At 41.9% G+C, this 24,218-nt stretch overlaps 2 protein-coding genes across 4 annotated transcripts in view; both read left to right on the plus strand.

Annotated features, from left to right (window-relative positions):
* Nucleotides 1–1,924: 1,924 nt before the first annotated feature.
* Nucleotides 1,925–24,218, plus strand: part of LOC124263329 (organic cation transporter protein-like) — a 53,509-nt gene continuing 31,215 nt past the window's right edge. Inside the window, exons 1-2 of one of the 3 annotated variants that reach the window (XM_046697909.1) lie at nt 1,925–2,420; nt 22,819–22,964. In XM_046697909.1, coding sequence (XP_046553865.1) covers nt 22,819–22,964 — 146 coding nt within the window. In that variant the 5' untranslated portion in view covers nt 1,925–2,420. Of the gene's footprint in view, nt 2,421–22,215; nt 22,965–24,218 lie in introns of those variants that run through there. The other 2 variants (XM_046697910.1, XM_046697907.1) reach the window with 2 other exon arrangements.
* On the plus strand, nt 2,418–19,374 carry LOC124263328 (organic cation transporter protein-like). Its single transcript, XM_046697906.1, has 11 exons — nt 2,418–2,566; nt 8,559–8,781; nt 9,653–9,756; nt 10,380–10,534; nt 11,181–11,349; nt 12,361–12,588; nt 15,119–15,348; nt 16,455–16,636; nt 17,240–17,391; nt 18,509–18,650; nt 18,769–19,374. The coding sequence occupies exons 1-10, from the start codon at nt 2,421–2,423 to the stop codon at nt 18,633–18,635; spliced, it is 1,716 nt and encodes a 571-aa protein (XP_046553862.1). The 5' UTR covers nt 2,418–2,420; the 3' UTR covers nt 18,636–18,650; nt 18,769–19,374.

A 24,218-nucleotide genomic window follows, 5' to 3' on the forward strand; every position in this document is an offset into this window, starting at 1 on the left:
ATCCTACACACAAAAATATTCACATGGGGCATTTATCCTTGAACCATAGGGTATTTATCACTAAACTTGTTGTCCATAGATATCGTCACATCTCAGTCTTCTAAAGTTCATGACAATTTGTCAAAATGGAAACCTCGTCTGAAGTTCATTGTGAAAATAATATGTGAAATTCGAGGATGAGATATTTTGGTAAGAAGTCGGCACCCCTACAGGGGGATTTGGCCAGGAAATATCGATGATCGGCTATAGTTCAATACCTTTCACTTATTTACCCACCTGAACAAGACGTGAAAGAGAACAGTGAAAACTTTCATTTTATAGCTATACATAAAGGTTCAGGGTAAAACATATACACCACAAGGCTGTATCATAACAGATTAACCTTGCCTTTAACTTCTTAAGATTATGGGGACTGTGTTGGTAATGTTTATTTAGAAACTGCATATCTCAGAGAACTAATATTGCCCTAGAGTTGGACCACATGGGTTCTCATATAAACATGGAATTTAGGCTATCTTGGGCTTCATCTGCACTGCATTATAATCATCGTTGACGATATTGCAAACGTAAACTACGTATGTGCCATCATATTACATGTTATGAGATTTTTCAATAATGTTTGTTTCATTGTTCACACTATAGAAAGAGAATATTACATTAATATCATATCTCTACTTGCAAAAGAATACCATCCAGTATTTCAACTAACGAGAGTTGATTGTCGCTGTGTTGTATGTAATATCGCGCTTAATCGATTAGTTACAGACCGCCGCCATATAGCTTGAATATTGCTGAGTGCGGCGTAAAAATAAGCTCACTCACTCCAAGATCATCATACCGAGTGCTTTTTAACTGTGATTACAGTTCTGCATGTACATTAAGAACCTTCCTTAGGTAGAAGATTCAGGTGAGTGTTAACCTGTTCTATAATCCCGAAAAAAACACAACCCGTTTCCATGGAAATACATGCCAATTTTATACTAGTTTCCACTCTTTCAAATGTTTTTTTTCTCTACCAAAGACAAAGGACTGCTGTTAATTTGCTTGGCACTTCTCCCAAACCAAAGTAAGACAACGTTTGGTTGTGATGAAATGAAAATGAGAAAGAGACAACTGTGTCGTCTGAAAACAGTAAGGCGTGGAACTTTAATCAAGAAATAAGTACATGTTCATTATCAGAACATTAAATTGACCCTTTACATCGTTTGTTGACGGGTAACTCTCAATATCATATCCTAAATGAAAATGGAGAGGTGTCAAGCTTTCCCCTTGATGTACACCTGCAATGATAGTTGTAAAAAATGAGTTTGCTTGATTTTGTAGTTTATACATGTCCTTCACTACGGTACGAAATTTTCATTAAAACAATTGTGCTTAAATGTTTGTTTTGTTTGTTTTTGTTTGGCTTTGACACATAAGTATTTGGGAGAGCATATGCAGTATTCAAACGCATTCTACAGCAGGGAAGTTCTCATTGAATTGGACCAGCGCTAGACTTAAAAATGATAATTATTTCAAGGAAAGTAGCCAAGACTCACTTAATTGCAATTGTGCTTATGTCATGAACAGCTGCATTGTGCTGCATCATCACGTTTGAGTTGACATATAAATGAAATATTGTTTACGATATAATTATCACTGGGACTGAATTTTAGTAATCGGGGTTTTGACAAACTGTCAAATGAGTGCATTAAAATTGAGCAGAGAAACGCAACCCCCTCCCTCCTCCCCCGTCACAAAATCGACGCAACCACCTCTCACTGGATAAGTATGCTCAACATCGACTCGCCAGATAACGTTTTGACAAAGTATTAACCTCCTGAGACAGTATAACTCTAATTCACCTGCATATTTATAAATCTAAAAATAGCAAACATTACTGAGATGACTGTGGCGGACGTTCATTGTCAAACTCACAAACAGGATTCGCCGAAGTCACGTGACACGAGCAGACGACAACAGATTTGTTGTAATCAGCCGAGAAAAATATCGCTGCCGTTCCGTGACCGAAACACCGACAGATGCGATGACTCCATGCATTTAGGATTTACTGTATCCACTGAATACGAAATCACTATAGTTCCTGCTACTGTGACTATAAATATTCAGCATTATAAACATCGATTGCGGAGACGTGGCGGGTGAGAAACACCGAAGCGAGTGGCTAAACGTCGGCTTCGTCTTCACCGGACCGTATCGCTGTTGTGTGATTTTCGACCTTTGCCCTATGTTGGAAAGGAAACAAGCTGTGTTTGCTGGTAAACCTGGGAGGTACTCTTGATGCGACTGTGTCAGTGGTTCAGTGGATCTCTACCAGCCGGACATTGACCTGGTACCGTAACGAATGTGGCCTGATATCGCGTCAGTGTTGACGTATCGGAATAGATAACAGTGTTATTCTATCGTCGTTTTCGGAGAACATGGCGAACTTCGACGATATTTTACGACATCTTGGGGAGTTCGGCAGGTACCAGAAATGGGTGTACTTCCTGTTGTGCCTCCCAGCTATTCCCCATGGGGTCCGGATGATGATCAATGTTTACCTTCTCAATGTCCCCGACCACAGGTAAGGGGTTTTCTCAAAGACAAATATAATCGTGTATGTTTATAACAGTGAATTCCACCTTGTATTCATTTGAAAGTATCAGTTTCTACGTACATCATAGTTGTATACATGTCAAGCTCGGGTTCATCATCTTGGAAAAAATGGTAAGCCTAACATTGCAATGGCGTATGGGAACGTACGTACGTATGGCAACGTACGTAGCCGTTTTCACATTTATTAAGAAATTAAAGATATCTTCAATTGTTTTCAAGATATCTTGAATGAAAATAGAGATATCTAGAATTGAATTGATGATATCTTGAACTGAATTAAAGATATATCGAATAGAGAAAATTATAGATATCTGCAAAAAAAACACTTGATATCGCGAAATGAATTAGGATATGATGGAGCATATTAATGATATCTTGAAAAACATTCCTAATATCTTGATTTGAATTATACTTTTGTAGATATCTTGAAATGAATTAAAGATATCTCAAAAAGAGATGGTGTTATGAGAAATTACTGATATCTTAAATTGTTTTAAAGATATCTTGAATTGAATTTTAGATATCTTGAATTGAATTTTAGATATCTTGAATTGAATTAGAGATATCTTGAAATGGATTAAAGATATTTTGAATAGCAACGATTTACAGATATCTTCAAATACATCTACACTGTAGATATCGAAGCGCAGAATAATGCTCAACTTCAAGGATTGTAACGTTTAGTTTAAATATATTCTTTGGGGTCTGGGGGACAGCCCACTCCCCTCCCCACAAAGTATGCGAGAATATTACAAAATACATTTGCACCAACATGAACCCTACCACCTGCAAATTTTGTATAGTTTCTTATTTCCCTTCTGTTCATATTTGCGAAGGAAACAATTCGGGACAATCCTACACAACGTGTTGAATGCTACATCAGTGTAGATATTTCAGTTTTATAATAATCAAATCCTGTTCCGGACGTGTGTCATTCGTGTCGGCAAATACTTCCCGGTCTCCGATTTTGTTATAATCCACGATGGCTATTCTTAAATAGAAATCACTCTCCTTGTTAGAGTGACAATAGGTCCTTTGGTTAGGTTGGTTGGTTGGTTGGTTGTTTAATGCCGCACTCAACAGTATTCCAGCTATATGGCGGCGGTCTGTAAATAATCTCAAGTCTGGACCAGACAATCCAGTGATCAACAACATGAGCATCAATCTGCGCAATTGGGATACGATGACATGTGCTAACCAAGTCAGCGAGCCTGACCACCCGATCCCTTCACGGGTCCCTTCGGTAAGGGGGCGGTTGGGTAGTAAGAAATTCAATTCCACACATGGGCACAATATTTGAAGCTCATTTCTGGTGTTCCCTGCCGTGATATTGCTGGAATTTCGCTAAAAGCGGCGTAAAATCAAACTCACTCACGCGTCAAGTGAAAGTTTGGTCACACATTGGTCTTAAATCGGATAACTCCATGTATGATAAATCATATAGTGTTATCAATGCGACAAACCAATCCCATGAGCTTTCTATCAAGATAACCTAATTCACGACGATCCGATAAAAAGGCAAATAAGTCACCTCGTCATTTTCTGTAGAAAGCCTTACACACTGACGGAATTCCAACCTGTACGAACGTCTACCGCTTAACATTGTAAAATGTAGGGGTGGTGGAGTAGCCTAGTGGTTAAGCGTTCGCTCGTCACGTCGAAGACCCGGGTTCGATTCCCCACATGGGTACATCGTGTGAAGCCCATTTCTGGTTTCCTAACCCAAGCGAGCTTTCCCTATCTCTCTAAAAAGGTTCACATTCCAATGAACACGTACGAGGGATTAAGCCATTTCAAGCGTGAAATATACGGGCGGCTCAGTCTGCGTTGTATTCCAAAGCTGCTTCTAAAGACGCTATTGTGAATGAAGCATGTCTCGTAAGTATCACATATAGAAATAACAACTTGAAGTTATTTTTCTACAGACACTTCCATGTCCAATACATAATATTTACAATACGAAAACTCTTGACTTAATATCTCCATATATTTTATTGCCCTCAGGCCAAGGGACCATTGTATGTGTAATTTTCATATTGAGCATTGGAAGAAAAGCTAAGCAAGATATGATAAAATCGTTGTAAGCAGATGTTACCTATAGACATTCATGTATACATATACCTGTACATACTGACCCATATAGAACTTACCTGTGTAGCTATGAATATTTTCTGTTATTAGTCAATGTCTGGTTCATATGTGCGAATGAATAATAATCATTCGTGCATATGGAAGTTATATACCTCAGATAATTATATACTGATGTACAAATGAAAGTACACACCTGGTGTTTTGAGACTATTCAAACAACGTAAATATTTTGCTAGCAATGTTCCAATTGGGTACGATATCTATGGTGTTATTGCAACACGTACACAATGTTTGTGACTTGTGAGTCGAAATCATAACACTTTTCTAAATATTACGCTGTTTTCAGGAAAACATTTTACCAAAGCATCAGGTGTGTACTTTCTTTTGTACGTCAGTTTATTTTGTTTGTTTTTGTGTGTGGGTAGGCATCCATTTCCCCTCCTCTTGATGAAAACAGAATAACATTATCTGACGCATGACATAGAAATAACCACAAGGGTTCGAATCACTATTTGGACAAGAATTTCTGAAAATTAAAATCTTGACTTTTGCAATCATATATTGTTTTTTATATGCTATGGTTAACATATGTTTCAAATTTGAACGAAATCGGCGAAGAAATAAATATTTTAGAAAAGTGCAGAGGTAGAATTTTGCCCAAAGAGTGAATCGAACCCCTGTGGAAACAACCCTGTTTCCGAAGTATCTGAAAGAAAATAGTTTGTCTGTACGTTTTGCAAACACATTTTGAAATCTTATTGCAGTCAAAAACTCTTTTGAATACTGCCTGTAAATAGATTCCGTCTCATGCATACATGTCGATCGGTTATGTTTCCAGAGTTAATTGGATAGCACAGATGTGGTGGCTCTTCTCCCAGATACATCTCTCCATGCCACACTTTGCGTATATTACTAAATGTATAAAACACTAGGCGCACACTGCATATTCTATCATCAGACCCCGTCAACTAAACTGCATGGCAACAGAAGTTTTATACTTCAACATTAGATCTTTCCAAGTAATTACAAATGATATGAAAACATTACCAGCAACACCATGAGTCGCCGAAACCTGTATCAAATGCCTCACACTTGAATTCCTATACAGTTTCCGGTTTGTATTTAGCCCCAATCAAACACGGATGGAGAGTTTCTTTGCTCGGCAGTACATGAGGCTTGACCGTCACGACTGATAGGACAGGCCTTTAATGGGGTACGGATGGCTATTATTCCAACCCCCAAAGAAAGAGAGCTTGAGATGTATAGGTGCATACAAATACCTGAGTTGTTATGCAACAGCTGCGTTCCTCAAAACATGTCACCTGTTGCAGACCACCTGTGCATGTTTGCAGTGACTAACTACCACGTGATATCTATATGAGACCATTGTATACACACATGACTGACTGAGTTTTGGTTTTACGCCGCTTTTAGCAATATTCCAGCAACATCACGGCGGGGGACACCAGAAATGGGCTTCACACATTGTACCCATGTGGGGATTCGAACCCGGGTCTTCGGCGTGACGAGCCAACGCTTTAACCATTAGGCTTCCCCACCGCCCCCTATACACACATGAAGAGGTCCCCCTACTCTCAGGACAAACAGCGCGTTGTTTATCGCCTCGTCAGTCCGTCCAGATTTGACGATCAAAGATCAAAGGTCCAGATCAAAGAAGGGGACCCTTCATTAAATCAAGCTACTGAGTTTGATCTTTTATTACATTGCAACATTTTAAGAGATGAGATGTGTTGATGGAAAAAGTGGTTTTACTTCATTAGTCGCCAATGGGCCCGTGGTGCTCCACATAACCTCACTATCATGCATACATATACATATAGATCTTATTTTGCATTCTAATGAGACATCTACATGCGAGAAGGTAGACATGCGTTGTGCCTGGGATATGGTGAACATCAGTTCTGTAACCCCTTGTCCAGAGAAGACTATTGCAGGATGTTTAACGATCACAAAGAATTTACTTATAACATACTACTGAAATGGTATAACATGTAATTGTACCCTCCAGATACATTTTTCGGCTTGAGTGAGTGAGTGAGTTGAGTTTTACGCCGCTGTTAGCAATATTACAGCAATATCACGGCGGGGGACACCAGAAATGGGCTTCACACATCGTACCCATGTGGGGAATCGAACTTTGGTCTTCGGCGTGACGGGCGAACGCGAACCACTAGGCTACCCCACCGCCCTAAAACTGTACTGCCTAGAAGCTTTACTGAGGTCTTGTAGTCCGTATACATGATCAAACAGCATTTTGAGCAAAAATCTTTTGTAGCTCTTATGTCCATGGTGTGTTGGATTGTATCTCTAAGTTGTGAAATGTAGACGCCAAAGGCTTCGGTTACTGGAACATTGCTCTCAAAAGGGAATGTTGTCTCACAGTCGTGTTTTGTCACCCTGAATCTCTATCTAAACATGAACTGATCAATCACTTAATAATAATGGACATGCATGAAGCGTCTGTATCCACGCACTTGTGCATGCTCAAGGCCCTAACTTTACCCAAGCTGCTAGTGAGGTGCTACAAGGTTAAGAGTCATATGACTTATCCCATCGGGTACCAATTCACCGCTTGGTGAACAGAGGCAATTTTGAACAAACTCGCTTTTGTGACAATGAGGTAGTGTACTTGCTAAATTGGTCGATTGTCATATGGAAGTTGTGATACTGGAAGTCCATTTCTGGTGTCCCTGCCCCTGTGATATTGTTGAAATATAGCTAAAAGCTGCGTAAAATGCACTCACTCACTCATTTCAGTTAACTCACGACTCATAAATTTAGACTCGGAGTAGGCATTTTTCTGTCCACACAATTTCATGATTTTCACAGGGAACGTGTGGAAAGTTCGGTTAAGGCGCTGCAGTTAGTGATGAAGAGATGTATACCACTATCCAATGATGGAATGTTGAACCTCAGGTTCGAAAGCTGCATTAAACCCAACTAACTCATTCTCGTTTAAATGTTCGAACTTCAGGTTCGAAAACAGTGTCAAACCCAATACATTTTTTATCAAATGTTCGAACTTCAGGTTCGAAAACAGTGTCAAACCTAATACATTTTTTATCAAATGTTCGAACTTCAGGTTCGAAAACAGTGTCAAACCCAACACATTTTTTATCAAATGTTCGAACTTCAGGTTCGAAAACTGTTAACCTGGACTACTCAGGCTTGGTCGAATGTTCGAACCTCAGGGTCGAAAGCTCTGTTAGAACCATAAAAAATCTCACTCTTGATCAAATGGTCTAACTTCAGGTTCGAAAGCTGTGTTAGACCCGACAAAGTCTCCCTTGATCAAATGTTCGAAAGCTGTGTTAGACCCGACAAAGTCTCCCTTGATCAAATGTTTGAAAGCTGTGTTAGACCCAACAAAGTCCCCCTTGATCAAATGTTTGAAAGCTGTGTTAGACCCAACAAAGTCCCCCTTGATCAAATGTTTCAAAGCTGTGTTAGACCCAACAAAGTCTCCCTTGATCAAATGTTTGAAAGCTGTGTTAGACCCGACAAAGTCTCCCTTGATCAAATGTTTCAAAGCTGTGTTAGACCCGACAAAGTCTCCCTTGGTCAAATGTTTGAAAGCTGTGTTAGACCCAACAAAGTCCCCCTTGATCAAATGTTTGAAAGCTGTGTTAGACCCAACAAAGTCTCCCTTGATCAAATGTTTGAAAGCTGTGTTAGACCCAACAAAGTCTCCCTTGATCAAATGTTTGAAAGCTGTGTTAGACCCAACAAAGTCTCCCTTGATCAAATGTTCGAACTTTAGGTTCGAAAGCTTTCTGTTGATTTAGAAGATTTGATTTATCCCTTGAATATCTTGAACAAAAAGTTGAGAATTATCATAATTATTCCAGATGCGCGATCCCCGGCTACAACAACGACACGTACGCTGTGCAGTCAAAGTACCACGCCGAGCTCATCAACAAGACCATTCCCTTTGTGGAACGTAACGGGAAGCTCCAGTATGACCAGTGTCACTTGTACTTCTCCAGCCCAGGATCCTCCAACAGGACCATCATAGGGTGCAACAGATGGGTGTACGACAAGTCCGTGTTCCAGTCAACCGCTGCCACAGAGGTAAGCCCTGCGTATGACTGTGACGCTGTAACCTGCAACCAAGTTACATTCGCCTCGTTACAGCGTTGGAGGGTTTGTGTAATGGGATAAGGCATTCCTGTAAGACTGAACCCCATGCTGGTTATTAAAGCCAACCCAGATCGATGGTTACGATCGGTGACCAGGCCCCGTTTTACAAAGCTATCGAAGCGCTGCGACTGTCGTACCTCCTATACTGTCACATAGACTTACGACAGTCGTAGCGCTACGATAGCTTTGTGAAACGGGGCCCTGTCTGATTGTGCCCTTTGTGACCAACTGGACAGATCTCTGTCAACCATTGGTTTGCCCTGCCATTAAGAGGCACTAGTAACTACTTAAATGCTGCTGAATTTTGGTTAAAAGCTGAATTTACTTCTTCTCGTTTTCTCTCTTTGTAATGGGGCGGTGGGGTAGCCTAGTGGTTAAAGCGTTCGCTCGTCACGCTGAAGACCCGGGTTCGATTCCCCAAATGGGTACAAAGCCCATTTCTGGTGTCCCTGCCGTGATATTACTGGAATATTGCTAAAAGCGGTGTAAAACTAAACTCACTCACTCTATTTGTATTGAACTACATCAACCATAGAATTGGTCTTACCTGTGCTTGTCGTAAGAGGCGACTAACAGGATCGAGTGGTCAGGCTCGCTGACTTCGTTGACACATGTCATCGTATCCCAATTGCGCAGATCAATGCTTATGCTGTTGATCACTGGATTGTCTGGTCCAGACTCAATTATGTACCGACCGCCGCCAGAGAGGTGGAATATTGCTGAGTGGGGGGTTTAACATACAAACCATGAAACAACCTTTAATGAGTATAATCCCTCCACTAGAACCATTGTTTCCCTACAGCTCAACATGGTCTGCAGAAACGACATACAGCCTTCCAACGCACAGATGATCTTCATGGGGGGATATTTTGCGGGAGCATTTATATTCGGTGCCCTGGGAGACAGGTAATTAATTCGTAGTTTCACAGGTAAATAATTCCGACATGGCAAAATGTGGCTTCTGTTTCCGCCTCATGACAAATTTTCATGAGATGAATGACCATTTAATGTCCTACACGGCGGCGAACGAACAAACTAGGTTGCATCACTGGTTGCACCTGGTTCAAAATATGGAACAGAAGTAAATTTTAATATAACTACGAAGTAGATATATTGTGGATGTTTCTTAACCCATTTACTGTTAAACAACTTTCAAATTCATTACCGATATCGTTATTGAATCAAATCACCTAAAGAAGTGGAAGAAGCCGCCCAGAATCGTTGTGTTATACAATACAGAAGAAGTCGCCATCCATACACTCGTCTTATATATTCACCAACTTCTAAATATCTCTCAAGAATCTGATTTCGTTAGTATAGCCAATCGACCAGAATAGGAAGAAATACCTATTCGAACCTATTTTTTACACTTAATATCCATTAGTTTTATTTCGGCAACCGGCCGCATGGTTTTGGTAAAAAAAATATACCAAGGAATGGAAATAGAATGTCCATGGTGTTTCTCTTCCTCGCGTGAACTAATGTCGACTTCATTAGTTCACTGACTGTCATTCAATCTTTGTCCCCAGGTTCGGGCGACGGAAAGCACTGTTCCTGTCTATTGTGATACTGTTTGCTGGTGGTCTTGCTCTGAACTGGGCTAACAGCTACGCCCTCTTTGTTGTATTCCGCTTCATCAACGGCGCCAGTACTGCGGGGATGTTCACAACGTGCTTCGTGATTGGTATGTTCTGCTTTACTAGCCGTGCTTGCAACCCGTGAAGATCCGGGTTAGAATTGATCTTCATTAACCCATGCTTGTCGTGAGAGGCGACGAACAGGATCGGGTGGTCAGGCTCGCTGACTTGGTTGACACATGTCATCGTATCTCAATTGTATAGATCGATGCTCATGCTGTAGATCACTGGATTGTCTGGTCCAGATTCGATTATTTCCAGACCGCCACCATATAGCTGGAATATTGCTGAGTGCGGCGTAAAACTAACTCACTCCAATGCTTTAAAAAACTGGTCGAAAGAGACCAAAATCACAGCATAAGAGTCCTGAATGGTGCGGACTGTGAGCGCAAGTAGCTCCTTCTCTACAGTTGGTTTTCAGAGACGCAACAAAACATCTGAATACGAACAATTGGTCCTGTGTCTTATGCTTGCAACCGTTTGGGTGAGTATATGAATTTACGCCGCTTTTAGCAATATTCCAGCAACATCACCGTGGGGGACACCAGAAATGGGCTTCACACATTGTGGGCAATCGAACCCGGGCCTCCAGCGTGACGAGCGAACGCTTTAACCACAAGGCTACCCCTCTGCCCCTATAGGCATGTCCATGTTGGACATTAACCCCTATATCTGTCCCTGTTTATTTTGTAGGGATGGAATTTGTTGGTCCTTCCAAACGAGTGTGGGCCGGCATCATCAGCGGCTTCTTCTTCACCAGTGGCTACCTCTTCTTAACCGGAGTTGCCTTCTTCATCCGAGACTGGCACACTCTGGAGCTGGTCATGGCGACGCCTGTGGCAGTCTTCCTGATATACTGGTGGTAGGTTGGCTTTACATGCAAATGTCCTTACATTAATGCCGCATGAAAGTGATTTGAGTTACATCAAGGCTTCTGGTCTTCAAATGGACAACGCCCAACGTAATGCAGATCTTACATATGAACCACTTTGACGAAACAAACGAGTGTATTGGTTTAGCTACTGGCCGCAAGGTCACTGATCACTTAGGGCTTTGCATTCTCTTCCCACAGAGGTTTCTTGTCATATCTTCCTACTGCCCTCTGTTCTAATACGGCCCTTTCATGGTGCGAGTGTTCAGGATTCGTGATTGGTTGCAATCAGATTTAGTTGTGCAATCAGTGACGTTGTTTCAAAAGTGATCATTCGCAAGGCCTCGGCAATTTCTGTATGCTTCGGGAAAACTAGAACCTCTTCCCCTGCGCGATGCGCAAACGTGTCTTCTAGACAGAACTCAGTCATGTAATGCCGGATCAATGGCGTCTCCATCGCCCTCGTTGACAACGGACAAGCTTGCCATTAAATGTCTTGTGTGTCACATCAACACAAGTCCTCGGCAGAGAAGATGGATATTTGTGGCCCCATTTTTACTTGCATTAGTCAAGTTGGATCTAATTCGATGTAACACGTGTTCTGTTTGGATAGAAAAAAGGGAGATAATTCGTGTTGCGACTTTTTTGCCACTAGGAGATTTTACGAGAACTAGAACAGAGGTTCGTAGGAAGATATGACAAGTAACCTCTGTAGGAAGAGAATGAGGGCTTTGTGGTATTGGTGACAAAGAGGGATATGGGAACCACGTAGCCTTTGAAGACTTGGCAAAAATAAGGATGCGAGCCCAAGTGAATAATGTCGTTACAAACTTTCAGCCAAACCTCGTCCTTTTGTGTTCTATGTTTTCCTTGTTTAACAACGATTATTGTTAATTTGGTTTATTTAGCTTGTTTTAACATAAGTGAATGTGATTTGGTATTATATTATAGATGCAAACTTTATAATCCCTAATGTAAACCTAAAATCTGTACTTCGATCAGGATAATCCCCGAGTCGCCAAGATGGCTGCTCAACGTCTTCCGGTTGGAGGAAGCGGAAATGATTATACGTCATGCTGCACGTGTCAACAAGGTCACAATACCCGACAGTGCTCTGCAGTTCGAAAAAGAAGACATGGATGCCAAACTGAAAATGCCCAAGACCAGCATCTTTCAGTTATTCACACACAGAACTTTATTATTCAGAACAATCGTTCTCTTTTACTCCTGGTAAGAAGTTCCATAATTTTCAGTCATTGATTAGATTGGATGAACACCTCTTTATAGAAGTAATATTATGGCACTACAATATATTAACGCTCGTCATACGGTAGGCGAATCTGGCGATTCTACGAGTGAGAACAGTATTTTAGTTATATCAAGGCATGTCAGCTAACTATGGGAGGAAATCCCAACGTCATGCAGATCTTTTAGACGCCCACAATCAATGGCATTAAAAGTCTTTGATCAGATTCCATACGTTTCTGGCGCATTAAGATTTGGGACACAACTCCTCTCAGAGAACGGTTCACCTGTGCCTCCCTAACCCACGAAGTGCCCCCTTTGAAACATCGATTGGTTGTCATTTAACGCCGCACTCAGCAGTATTCCAGCTATATAGCGGTGGTCTGTAAATAATCGAGTCTGGACAAGACAATCAAGTGATTAACAGCATGAGCATCAATCTACGCAAATGGGATACGATGACGTGTCAACCAAGTCGGCGAGCCTGACCACCTGATCCCGTTAGTCGCCTCTTACGACAATTCTTACCCGGATCTTCACGGGTCTGTTTTGAAACAACGTTCTTTGTGTCCTGAGTCACGATAGGTGGGTCCGGCAAGATTGCGTTGTTGTATTATCTCTGGACTTTAAGAATCCACCAACCACGAAAGGGGTCCGTTGCCAATTAAATACTGAATAATTAAATTGTATGAAAGCTTATTGTATTGAAATATATACTGAGTCAAAAGAAACTTCACATTCTTTCTTCAGGGCACTATAAAGAACAAGAAATGGTAAGATGGTTAAATTGTTATTATTTCATTGCTGAGGTCTGTGTGATGTACTCGATACACTGACAGTGCCATAATCAGTTCCATTAGGCTACACCGCCGTTCCAAAACATGGGTATACAGAATGTCAAGTCACAAGAATAAAAATGCGAAATTTCTCAGTTCAATATCGTGTATGGCCGCCCCGCGCATTCACCACTGCCAAACACCGTCTCCTCATCGACTGCCTGATGCTTGTGAACACATGGTTGGGGATTCTGCGCCATTGCTCTTGCAAGGCAGCGCAAATTCTGAGGTTGGTTCCTAAGACCACGAAGCCTTCTCCCAAGTGCATCCCAAACGTGCTCTATTGGATTAAGGTCAGGGGACCTCGATGGCAAGTCCATGACGTTGATTCCAGCGTTTTGAAGGAAATTTCGTGTCAACATCGCGGTATGCGGCCGAGCATTATCATGCTGGAACTGTAGACCTGGGCAATGAGCCGCCATGAAAGGAACGAGTTCAGGGGTGAGCACCTGGTCGCGGTAAGCAGCAGCTGTGAGGTTTCCACGGATGACCAGAAGACGGGAACGGTTGTTCCCACAGAAAGCACCCCACACCATGCAACTTCCGCCCCCGAATCTGTCGACTTCCTGTACACAACATTGGGCATACCGTTCACGACGTCGTCTCCAGACTCTATGCCTGCCGTCCGCGAATCTGAGGGTAAACCTGGATTCATCGCTAAAGACGACTCGATTCCAGTCTCGGAGGTGACGTTGGGCCCACAGCAGACGTTGACGTTGATGAAACGGCGTCAATATTGGCCCACGATATGGACGTCGAGAATGGAGATTGGCAGCCCGCAACCGATTTCGAATGGTCTGTGAGGACAGTCGACCTCTAAACATCTCAGCCCTGGTTCGTGTAGCCGGCAGAAATCTGTCACGTAGGTGACGTAGGACGATTTGACGGTCTTCTGCTCTTGACGTCACACGTGGACGACCCGACCTTGGGCGATCAGAAGTGGTGCCAGTTTGTTGTAGACGACCTCGCAAGTCATACACAGTACGACGGCTGCATCCCATTGCTCTTGCGACGTCAATAACTGATCTTCCCTCTTGCAACATGCCAACGGCACGTTCATATTGCACATTTGACAATCGTGGCATTTCAAGTACCGTTAGAACTGTGGTTTAAAGTGTTTTCAATTCTTGAGGCCAATGCAAACACTTGCATATGTAGAAAACTTCGATGCGAAGATCACGTGATCGACTGCACGTGCAAAACCTGATTTGGCACTAACGTCATTTGCACGACGAATGGATGGGTTTGAGTGGGTTTTGCTAACGTTTTCTAGAATCGAAGATAGGGATCCCATTTCGGATACATAGATGTATCATCAGAAAAATTATTCATTATTTTTCAAATTACATTTTGTGAAGTTTCTTATTGAAATATATAACTCGATAATCCGACAATGAAAATACTAAAAATTGGATCGAAATTGACACGTCTTGTATTATTTCGCTGTAGTTTGCCCTTTCAATATGAAAACAGTCAGGTTTGTAGGAAATGTAGATATTTGATGCTTGTCATCGTATCCCAGTTGCTTAGATCGGCGTTCATGATGTCAATCACAGAATTGTTCGGACACATGATCACCATTCACAAACCACCCTCATGTAGCTGAATATTGCTGAGTGCGGCGTTAACAAACAAACAAACAAACAATTAAACTTAATTTCGGTAATGGTTTGTTTCAGGATGGCAGTGAGTCTTGCCTACTTCGGTCTGTCGTCCAACACGGACAACCTTGGTGCCGGCAGCCTCCACCTCAACTCGATGTTGGCCTGTCTGGTGGAGTACCCAGCCAACATCATCTGTCTACTGCTCTTGAACAGAATCGGGAGGAAAGCACTGCTGTGTGCCTTCATGACGCTAGGGGGCGCTGCCTGTATACTTTCAGTCATCACTATTTTATATGTGGACGATGGTATGATTTTTTATTTTTGTTTCACACGGCATGTAAAGGTAGTGTTTTGTTGATTGGACCTATTTATTTCTAATAACGAAAACCTTAAAGGCACTATATCACACAACACCTTTCTAAAAAAAATAGTGCATTTCTCAAAATAATACTATCAGCCCCAGGGCAGCTACCATATAATATATATATTACAAAAATGAGATTACAATATTAAATTAAAATTTTCGAATGAATTATTGCAGCGTTGCATTAAATCGACGCTCGCGCCCTCTACCGGCCGAACATTATTTCAATGAGTGAGTGAGTTAAGTTTTAGGCCACACTCAGCAATATTCCAGCTATATGGCGGCGGTCTGTAAGTAATCTAGTCTGGACCAGACAATCCAGTGATCAACAGCATGAGCATCGACCTGCGCAATTGGGAACCGATGACATGTGTCAGCCAAGCCCGCGGGCCTGACCATCGGATCCCGTTAGTCGCCTCTAACGACAAGCATGGGTTACAGAAGGTTCATTCTAACCCGAATCCTCACCGGTGTTTCAAGCGAACCCCATAGACAGGCCTACCAAAGAAATCTTTCCCACTGTGCAGAAAAACGCTGAAAAGTCCACATTAATCGTGGAAATAGCAAACATAAACATAATACCTCGCTACTGAAACAGTAAAAACGGCCTCTTAAATCGCTAAAACTGTAATTTTTCGCGAAAAATATAGGCTAATATATTTTCGAAAATGTGTGACATTGTGCCTTTAAACAGCCTTAATGCCTTTAAAAATGTGGTTAGATGCTATATTTGGGATCACACTTTCTCAGTGAAGTACATAGTCTTGTACTTTTTGGGGTTGATCCCCATCCAAGTTATAACATACGGTTGTGTTAACCGGGTCCCTACGGATATAATGATACATTCTTAGCTCACCTGAAATGACTCCATATAGATACAAACCATATTTCCAATACAACAGAGACCAATTGAGCTAACCGTTGCACGGGGCAACACATTTTTTCCTCGTCTGTAAACAGAAAAGAAATATTCCTTGAATTCGTCACACATTGTTTCCACTATAGTAAAAATATCGATTTAATATATTCACGCGTTTTATTCCACAGCCAACCAGTGGAGCACAGTCACACTGTCAATGATTGGGAAGTTGTGTGTCGCGGGCGGATTCGGTGTGGTGTATGTGTACTCAACAGAGATCTTCCCGACTGTTGTACGGAGTTCAGCACTAGGCCTCAGCTCGTCTTTTGCCAGGATAGGCGGCATGTTGGCCCCTTACTTCATAGACCTGGTAAGTATGTGTGTGAGTGCGTGGGCGGGTGCGTGAATATGTTCCACACCCCGCTTCCCTCCCATCCCCGCGCACCACCACCACGCTGACGTCCTGTCACTGAAATATTGTTCTAATCAGAGTTAAACCCAAACAAGCATTCGGTTGTATGTTTGATGTTTAACGCCGTGCCGAGCAATATTCCTGTGATATCACCGTGGTCTATAAATACTCTAGTCTCTACCAGACAATCCAGTGATTGACATCACGAGCATCAGCCTGCACGTTTGAGAAACGATGACATGTCAACCAAGTCAGAGAGCTTGACCACCCGATACCGTTAGTCGCCTCTTACGACAAGCAGGGTAACTGGAGACAGCTTCCGACCCGGATCTTCATTGATCCATTCTGTTTGAAATAATGCATCCCGTAATTGTTACTTTCGCAAAGTTGCTTTTGAAGAGAAATTCACTTGCAAGAGTACAGTTTCTGATGAACGGTTTTGCGAGTGTGTTTACGATCGTTTTGTTACTCGATGTGATTCTCTGTCGCAGTTTGTTTGTGTCAGTGCAAGGACCCCGTTGATCCAGACATAATCTTCCATCATTGTGGTTTACCTTCCAGGGTAAAGAAGTGGAGGGGAAGTGGGGGCGGGCGTTACCTCTTCTTATGTTCGGAGTTCTGTGTGTTATGGCGGGTCTCCTCGATCTTACTCTACCAGAAACTCTCAACAGAGATCTGCCAGAGACTATAGAAGATGCCAGGAACTTCAGCAGGTTGGTGAATAACTAATCAACAATCATATATCCAGAACTACCACATGGGTGTCCAGTGGCAGCAGGATCAAGTACACATGATAGGAACGGGATCATATGATATCTATGAATGTATCATTTGTCAGAAATGAGTATTTGGCTATTTGTCATGCACCAATTCGCAATTTGCAATCGATACTCTTATCATGTATTTATATCTTCATGATGTTGAACGCAATACACATTACAACAGTCTCATTTCTGAATTGACCTTAAAAGTATACCTAACTCATACATGAGGCTTTTACAAAGCTTTACGAACATTCCATAAACAGTATCAAATTCCCGAAGATGTCCTTCATACGAGTGACTAGTGTATAGAGTGGTATGTAGTAAGTGAGTTATTTCAAATTTGTATTGTGACTTGGGATAAAGTGAGCGTTCGCTCATTACGCCGAAGACCCGGGTTCGATTCCCCACATAGGTACCATGTCTGAAGCCCATTTCTGTGTCCCCCGCCGTGATATTGCTGGAATGAGCGTCGTAAAACTAAACTCACTCACTACTCTGTCCTCACCAGCACGCACCCATCCCCACCCCTACCGAGTGAAGAGGCGAAAGGTGAATTTCTTACAGCTGAGAGTATATGTGTAAATTATACCTCGGACTTTATCCAGTCTATGGTTGAAATAATTAGATTAAATCGTTGAGGTATATCCATTGACTGGCGCAAGTCATTACGGGGCATGCCCATTCATATGGCTAAAACATGTCAGCTTAGTCGTCACTGAAAATAGGTGCCCTTGGTTGCAAGAATTTGTTGGGTCTTTTCAGTGAGTGAGTGAGTTTAGTTTTACGCCGCCTTTAGCAATATTCCAGCAATATCATGGCGGGGTCACCAGAAATGGGCTTCACACAATGTACCTATGTGGGGAATCGAACCCTGGTTTTGGGCGTGACGAGCGAACGCTTTAACCACTGGGCGACTCCACCGCCCCTCTTTTCAGTGACTATTCGTCATCTGCAACGCAAAGATTGTGTTTAGAACATTGAATCTGGCCTAGTGTTGATACCTCAACATTGAGGTCTTCTTGCTTGTAATATGTAATATGCTGGTGACGTGCACAAATTGTTTCAGGAAAAGTCCTGCCGGCTATTCCCGCCTGAAGAACGATGAAAAGACGGGTCAGAATCATGCAATGCAAGCCGGCCTCTCCTCTCCACCTAAGGACGGAGATGTGTCGTCACGGACAGTCCCATTTTGACGACATCAACAACGGGTTGACTTCCCATCTGATGAACAACGGTTACTGTGTAACTGCCGCCCAGACACGTTCCTACTTCGCTGACAATGTCTGGCTGGAAATGTGCTGCTGTCACGGCGAACTGTGGACAGGTGTCTCGCCAAACCGTAAACAACAGAAAATATTGTTACACTGCATTGGCATTAGTAAACACATACAGGGCAGTTGAATTATCATGAAACAAACACTGATTGGAATTGGACACATTATAACTTTTTTTCGAAGGACGAATCGCCTCTGTCAACCTCTCCTGCGTTGCTACCAACGATTGGAGGAGTGTATTGTAGGACATGTATAATCTGTGCATTTAGCCCTACTTGTGCATATCGTCAGGTACTGCATTTTTGCCATTTTCTACATTACCAGTATTTTCAACTGCGATCTCTAACACTCAGGGCAAACTGTGGACTGCTCAGATAGAATATGTGGTCAAGTGGACATGTGGCTGTGATTGATGAGTGCGGATGACATACGGATTCTATGGGTTTTATCATATTAATTATGTGTCTATTGATACAGCGAATGTAATTCGATGATCAGATCATTGAAACATATTTTATTGTCTTTGAGACAAATGTATCAAATACATTATCCTTGGATGAATGGACCCGTGAAGGTCCGGGTTAGAATTGATTTTCAGTAACCCATGCTTGTCGTAAGAGGCGACTAACGGGATCGGGTGGTCAGGCTCGCTGACTTGGTTGACACATGTCATCAGTTCCCAATTGTGCAGATCGATGCTCATGCTGTTGATCACTGGATTGTCTGGTCCAGACGCGATTATTTCCAGACCGCCGCCATATAGCTGGAATATTGCTGAGTGCGGAGTAAATCTAAACTCACTCATTCACTTGGATAATATACGTTTCATAAAAATGTATGGTGTGCACACATAGAGGACCATAAACCCACTATGCATCCTATCAACTCAGGTATATCTGCTCATGAAACTTACACAGTAGTGTAGGTTTCCGTGGCAATGAGGCTGCATACATAATGACAAACAAAATGCAACCAATTGCTTTTAATTAATGCATTATTACACAGTTTTATATGTGTTGTATTCTGTCATGTGATATTATTTATTATACTTATGTACATAGCCCCGCTCCCTTAAATATATGGACTTTGCCCCCAATGGTCAATCATTAGAATGGTTTGGAAGTTTTATAGGTTACTTAGATAGGTTCTTGAAGTTAGACAGTAAAACACTTCTAACTATGGGTGAAACGTGACGCTCTTACCAAGGTACGGTAAGTATTGCGGTACAAGGTCTTCTGGTCAGTATTAGATATGATCACACTGCAGAAAAATTGACAAGAGATAGATTCTGACAAAAAGATTCGTTTTCTAGAAAAGGTTTAAAAAGGGTTAATAAAATGACGGTACGAAAACACCGAATGTTTGGATTGCATTACGGTATACCGAACCGAAGGCAAAATACCGCGGTTCAACTAATACCGCGGAATACCGTTTCACCCCTACTACTAACACATATTATAGTTTTGTTTAGTTTACTTAGCTGTCATATATTTTCTCTACAAAAACGACGACCGGTAAAATGTAACCGACATCCAAAAGATTTATCAAACATCTGTCTGCTAGTAACTGTTGAACCATTTCCTGGAATACAGGGGTTCGAACCTTCTCTATTTCTATGGTATTATGTAACGAGTGTAGCGGTAGAATGTTCTAAAAACATCATTTCCTCACCGATTTCGTTCAAATTTGAAATATATGTTAATCATTACATATAAAAACAATAAACGATTGCAAAAGTCTAGATTTGTATTTTTGAAAATTATCGTGCAAACAGAGATTCGAAACCCTGTCGCCTGGAATGTCGTTTTGAAGGTGAAATGTATCAGTGAGAGAGAACAAGTTCTGTGTTTCATGTATGTGCCTGGAGTAACGTGTACGTGCGTGCTAGAAAGGACTTCTTTTTAAAGGTATTCCAGTAATGTATGTTCGAGGAAGGCCCAAAGTGAATCTTACTTCACTCTGTCAAATATGTTTTTACAGATAGAATAGTAATTCTAATAACTCTGACTATATTTCATTCTTGAAGAATGTGAATCATATTTCGCTTTAGGAACATATTTGGGGAACGGTTGTCTATATTTTTGTATTAAACGTCCATGGTATATCAATCTAGGGAAGACGTTTTGTGTTGATGAAATAACAGAGGGAAGTCGCCGTGGGACGCGACTGACCTGGGCCATTGTTTATGATTGTGAATACAGATGCCGCATTGCTGATTGTTTCATGAAACAATACGCATTCTGAGTGTCTGTATCTTTCTCCAAGTATAGTCTTCAGACTACACAGCTATGTTTGTAAGCATGGGTGTGAGCAATATTCCAGCAATATCACGGCGGGGGACACCAGAAATTGGCTTCACACATTGTACCCATGTGGGGAATCGAACCCGGGTCTTTGGCGTGACGAGCGAACGCTTTAACCACTAGGCTACCCCACCGCCCTAAAATTGTACTGCCTAGAAGCTTTACTGAGGTCTTGTAGTCCGTATACATGATCAAACAGCATTTTGAGCAAAAATCTTTTGTAGCTCTTATGTCCATGGTGTGTTGGATTGTATCTCTAAGTTGTGAAATGTAGACGCCAAAGGCTTCGGTTACTGGAACATTGCTCTCAAAAGGGAAGGTTGTCTCACAGTCGTGTTTTGTCACCCTGAATCTCTATCTAATATGAACTGATCAATCACTTAATAATAATGGACATGCATGAAGCGTCTGTATCCACGCACTTGTGCATGGCTCAAGGCCCTAAGACATTATTACCCTGGTTCACCCAAGCTGCTAGTGAGGTGCTACAAGGTTAAGAGTCATACGACTTATCCCATCGGGTACCAATTCACCGCTTGGTGAACAGAGGCAATTTTGAACAAACTCGCTTGCGTAAGGTGAGACAACATGTGTGGCGTGTGCCTTAATGGCATTAATGGGTACAACAGGGACTGGTCGGCTCGGAGTCAGTATAATGTGTCTAAGTGGGGTATTCATGCTTCACTGCGGCATGGTATCTCAGTGGGCTAGCACTATAAAACCAGCTTAAGTCTGGGCTAGTACAAGCAGCCGCACATACACATACACACGCATGCACGTCGTCATATGAGCGAAATATTCTCAAGCACGACGTAAAACCCAATTTCACCTCACCTCTATGCACAAGACCACACACCACCACTGAACTGCTCGGTTAGTTTCTCATGTGGGTTAATCAGTGGAAGGAGTTGGCTGTATGTAGATGAATGACTGTATGCCAGTCATTACCAACACGTCATCGTGTGGTTGAATGAGTATACATACATCAGGCAACACCGTGACTGCTTCAAATCACTGAATAATTGCATGTCACTCAATAGTACTACACCGGCATGTGATCTGTACGTCTGGCAATACCCTCACATCTACATGTAAATACAGGGTTTGTACTTCTCAAAGTTTGCTAAAGATCAAGATTTGATGACATCCCACAGAAAAGGGTGAAATATCACGTTACACAATGATTAGATAACCCCTACAGGACCTCAGTTTCAGGACCGTGGCGGGCTGTCATCAGCACGTGGTGCACGGGCTGTTTGATTATACTGTGACAGAATTGTTGTACATCATTATCAGAGAGCACAACTTTGAACAGTATACATTCAGCTGATTCTTCCCTTTCTTGCTTTACACGGGCAAATTTACCATCCTTCAGAAGCTGTCAGCTTGTTGCCGCTCAAATCACTGGTGCATAACCTTTCATTAGGCTACCCTGCAGACGAAACGAACTGAAGGCGAAGGGGCGCTTCCTTCTAAATGTTCAGTTTGTCGTCACAAGACCGTGTTATTGTGATGCCTACGAACCGTATCATCACACTGTTAGGAAGAAAGCATCCTATTTATATTTGTAAAGGTACAAGGAAGTGCTAGTCTTGGGTCGACGTCTGTGGTTGTCAATTTCATGTCGCCGTGTCAGTGTGTGTAGTACTGGTCGATGTCCTTCAAGTTACAGCGGATCTCTACCAGTCTGTGAATAACCTCGTACAGTAACCTACTGACCTACTACACGTCAGTGTTGTGGGCATTTACGTATCGTGATCTCAGAACAAAGTTCTTACCTTACCTCGCTTTCGGAGAACATGGCGAACTTCGACGATATTTTACGACATCTTGGGGAGTTCGGCAGGTACCAGAAATGGGTGTACTTCCTGTTGTGCCTCCCAGCTATTCCCCATGGGGTCCGGATGATGATCAATGTTTACCTTCTCAATGTCCCCGACCACAGGTAAGGGGTTTTCTCAAAAAGACAAATATAATCGTGTATGTTAATATCAGTGAATTCCACCTTGTATTCATTTGACAAGTATTTCATTCTATAGACTTAATTTAAATGAATTACAACAACGTGAATTCAAATTTGTTAAAGGTCACATGCAACCAAAAAATCAAACATAATTAAAACACAATTATCACTTCTTCATGACATATAATATGCATTGCTGATTATGAAAAAACAAATAAACACAATTATAAGCGTATAATCGCAAATCAAAAGTGCAATATTTTGTACTTGGGTTTACCTCCCTCGAAACGAAGCAGCCGGGATACCGAACCCAGTCAGAGCGGGTGGGTGTGCACTCAAGTGTAACGGCTGGTTCATTTGCAGATGCCGCCCTCATGCACGGCTCATTGTGTGTGTATATATAGAGATGTTGGGTTTTGTAAATACATGCTCATTTTTTTGTGTATAACATTTTGCAATCAACAGACATCATAACATGTCATGTGTTCAAGTATCACACCTGCCTGTCTGTGTAATTACATAATGTGACAGAGACCGAACTCGGGCCATAAATCAATGCGTTTTGTTTATGGTGTATAGCCTGATAGGTGTTAAGTTCAAATTGCATGTGGTCAGTGATAGCAGCTGTGTATTGAATATTGTCATTAGCAGACAGGCAGGCAGACACACAGGTGTCAATAAAACAAGACATTGAGTTTTGTCTGTGACGACATATCTATATCACAGTTAGAAATTCTGTCAACGCTAAATAATGACATTGCTTTTAAGTATCGAACTGAGAAAGTGTCTCGGTAAGAAGAACGTGAGGTGAAATAGACAAATGAAATTATATAAACAGTTAATTTACTGTCATAACATATAAAAAAGCTCGCGCCTGTGAGATATCAACATAACATTAGAAAAATAGCTCACACCAAAGCCTTCACCGAGTATTCACCCGACAACCCGCTTCCAAGCTGCGCGAACCTATTTACTTGCGCACGTGCTATGAGCGCAGCCCAGCTGTTGAAACCCGTTTTCCCCAGAAAAGTCTGGGGAAAATTAGTGAATCGTTTGAACTCCGATTTCACGCGTTTTTTTTCATTGCGTTATTTTTCAACTTTATAAGTTGAATTTGCATTTTTGACGATTTGTTTCGGTATGTCCATACCGAAAGGTATCAGAATCTGCAAAGTTGTGTTTTACGTTGCATGTGACCTTTAATGTTAACTTGTCGGATTTTCTGTGAGTTGTGGT

The sequence above is a fragment of the Haliotis rubra genome, unplaced genomic scaffold, assembly GCF_003918875.1.
Source record: "Haliotis rubra isolate DU_JTF1 unplaced genomic scaffold, ASM391887v1 Scf88, whole genome shotgun sequence".
In the NCBI taxonomy this organism is placed as follows: domain Eukaryota; kingdom Metazoa; phylum Mollusca; class Gastropoda; order Lepetellida; family Haliotidae; genus Haliotis; species Haliotis rubra.

What these genes read in the sequence shown, in the direction of transcription:
- LOC124263328 (XM_046697906.1), top strand. Translation starts at nt 2,421, where the DNA reads ATGGCGAACTTCGACGATATTTTACGACATCTTGGGGAGTTCGGCAGG. An exon ending in CTCAATGTCCCCGACCACAG is followed by an intron (nt 2,567 to 8,558) that starts GTAAGGGGTTTT and finishes TAATTATTCCAG; the next exon opens with ATGCGCGATCCCCGGCTACA. An exon ending in CACAACGTGCTTCGTGATTG is followed by an intron (nt 10,535 to 11,180) that starts GTATGTTCTGCT and finishes TTTATTTTGTAG; the next exon opens with GGATGGAATTTGTTGGTCCT.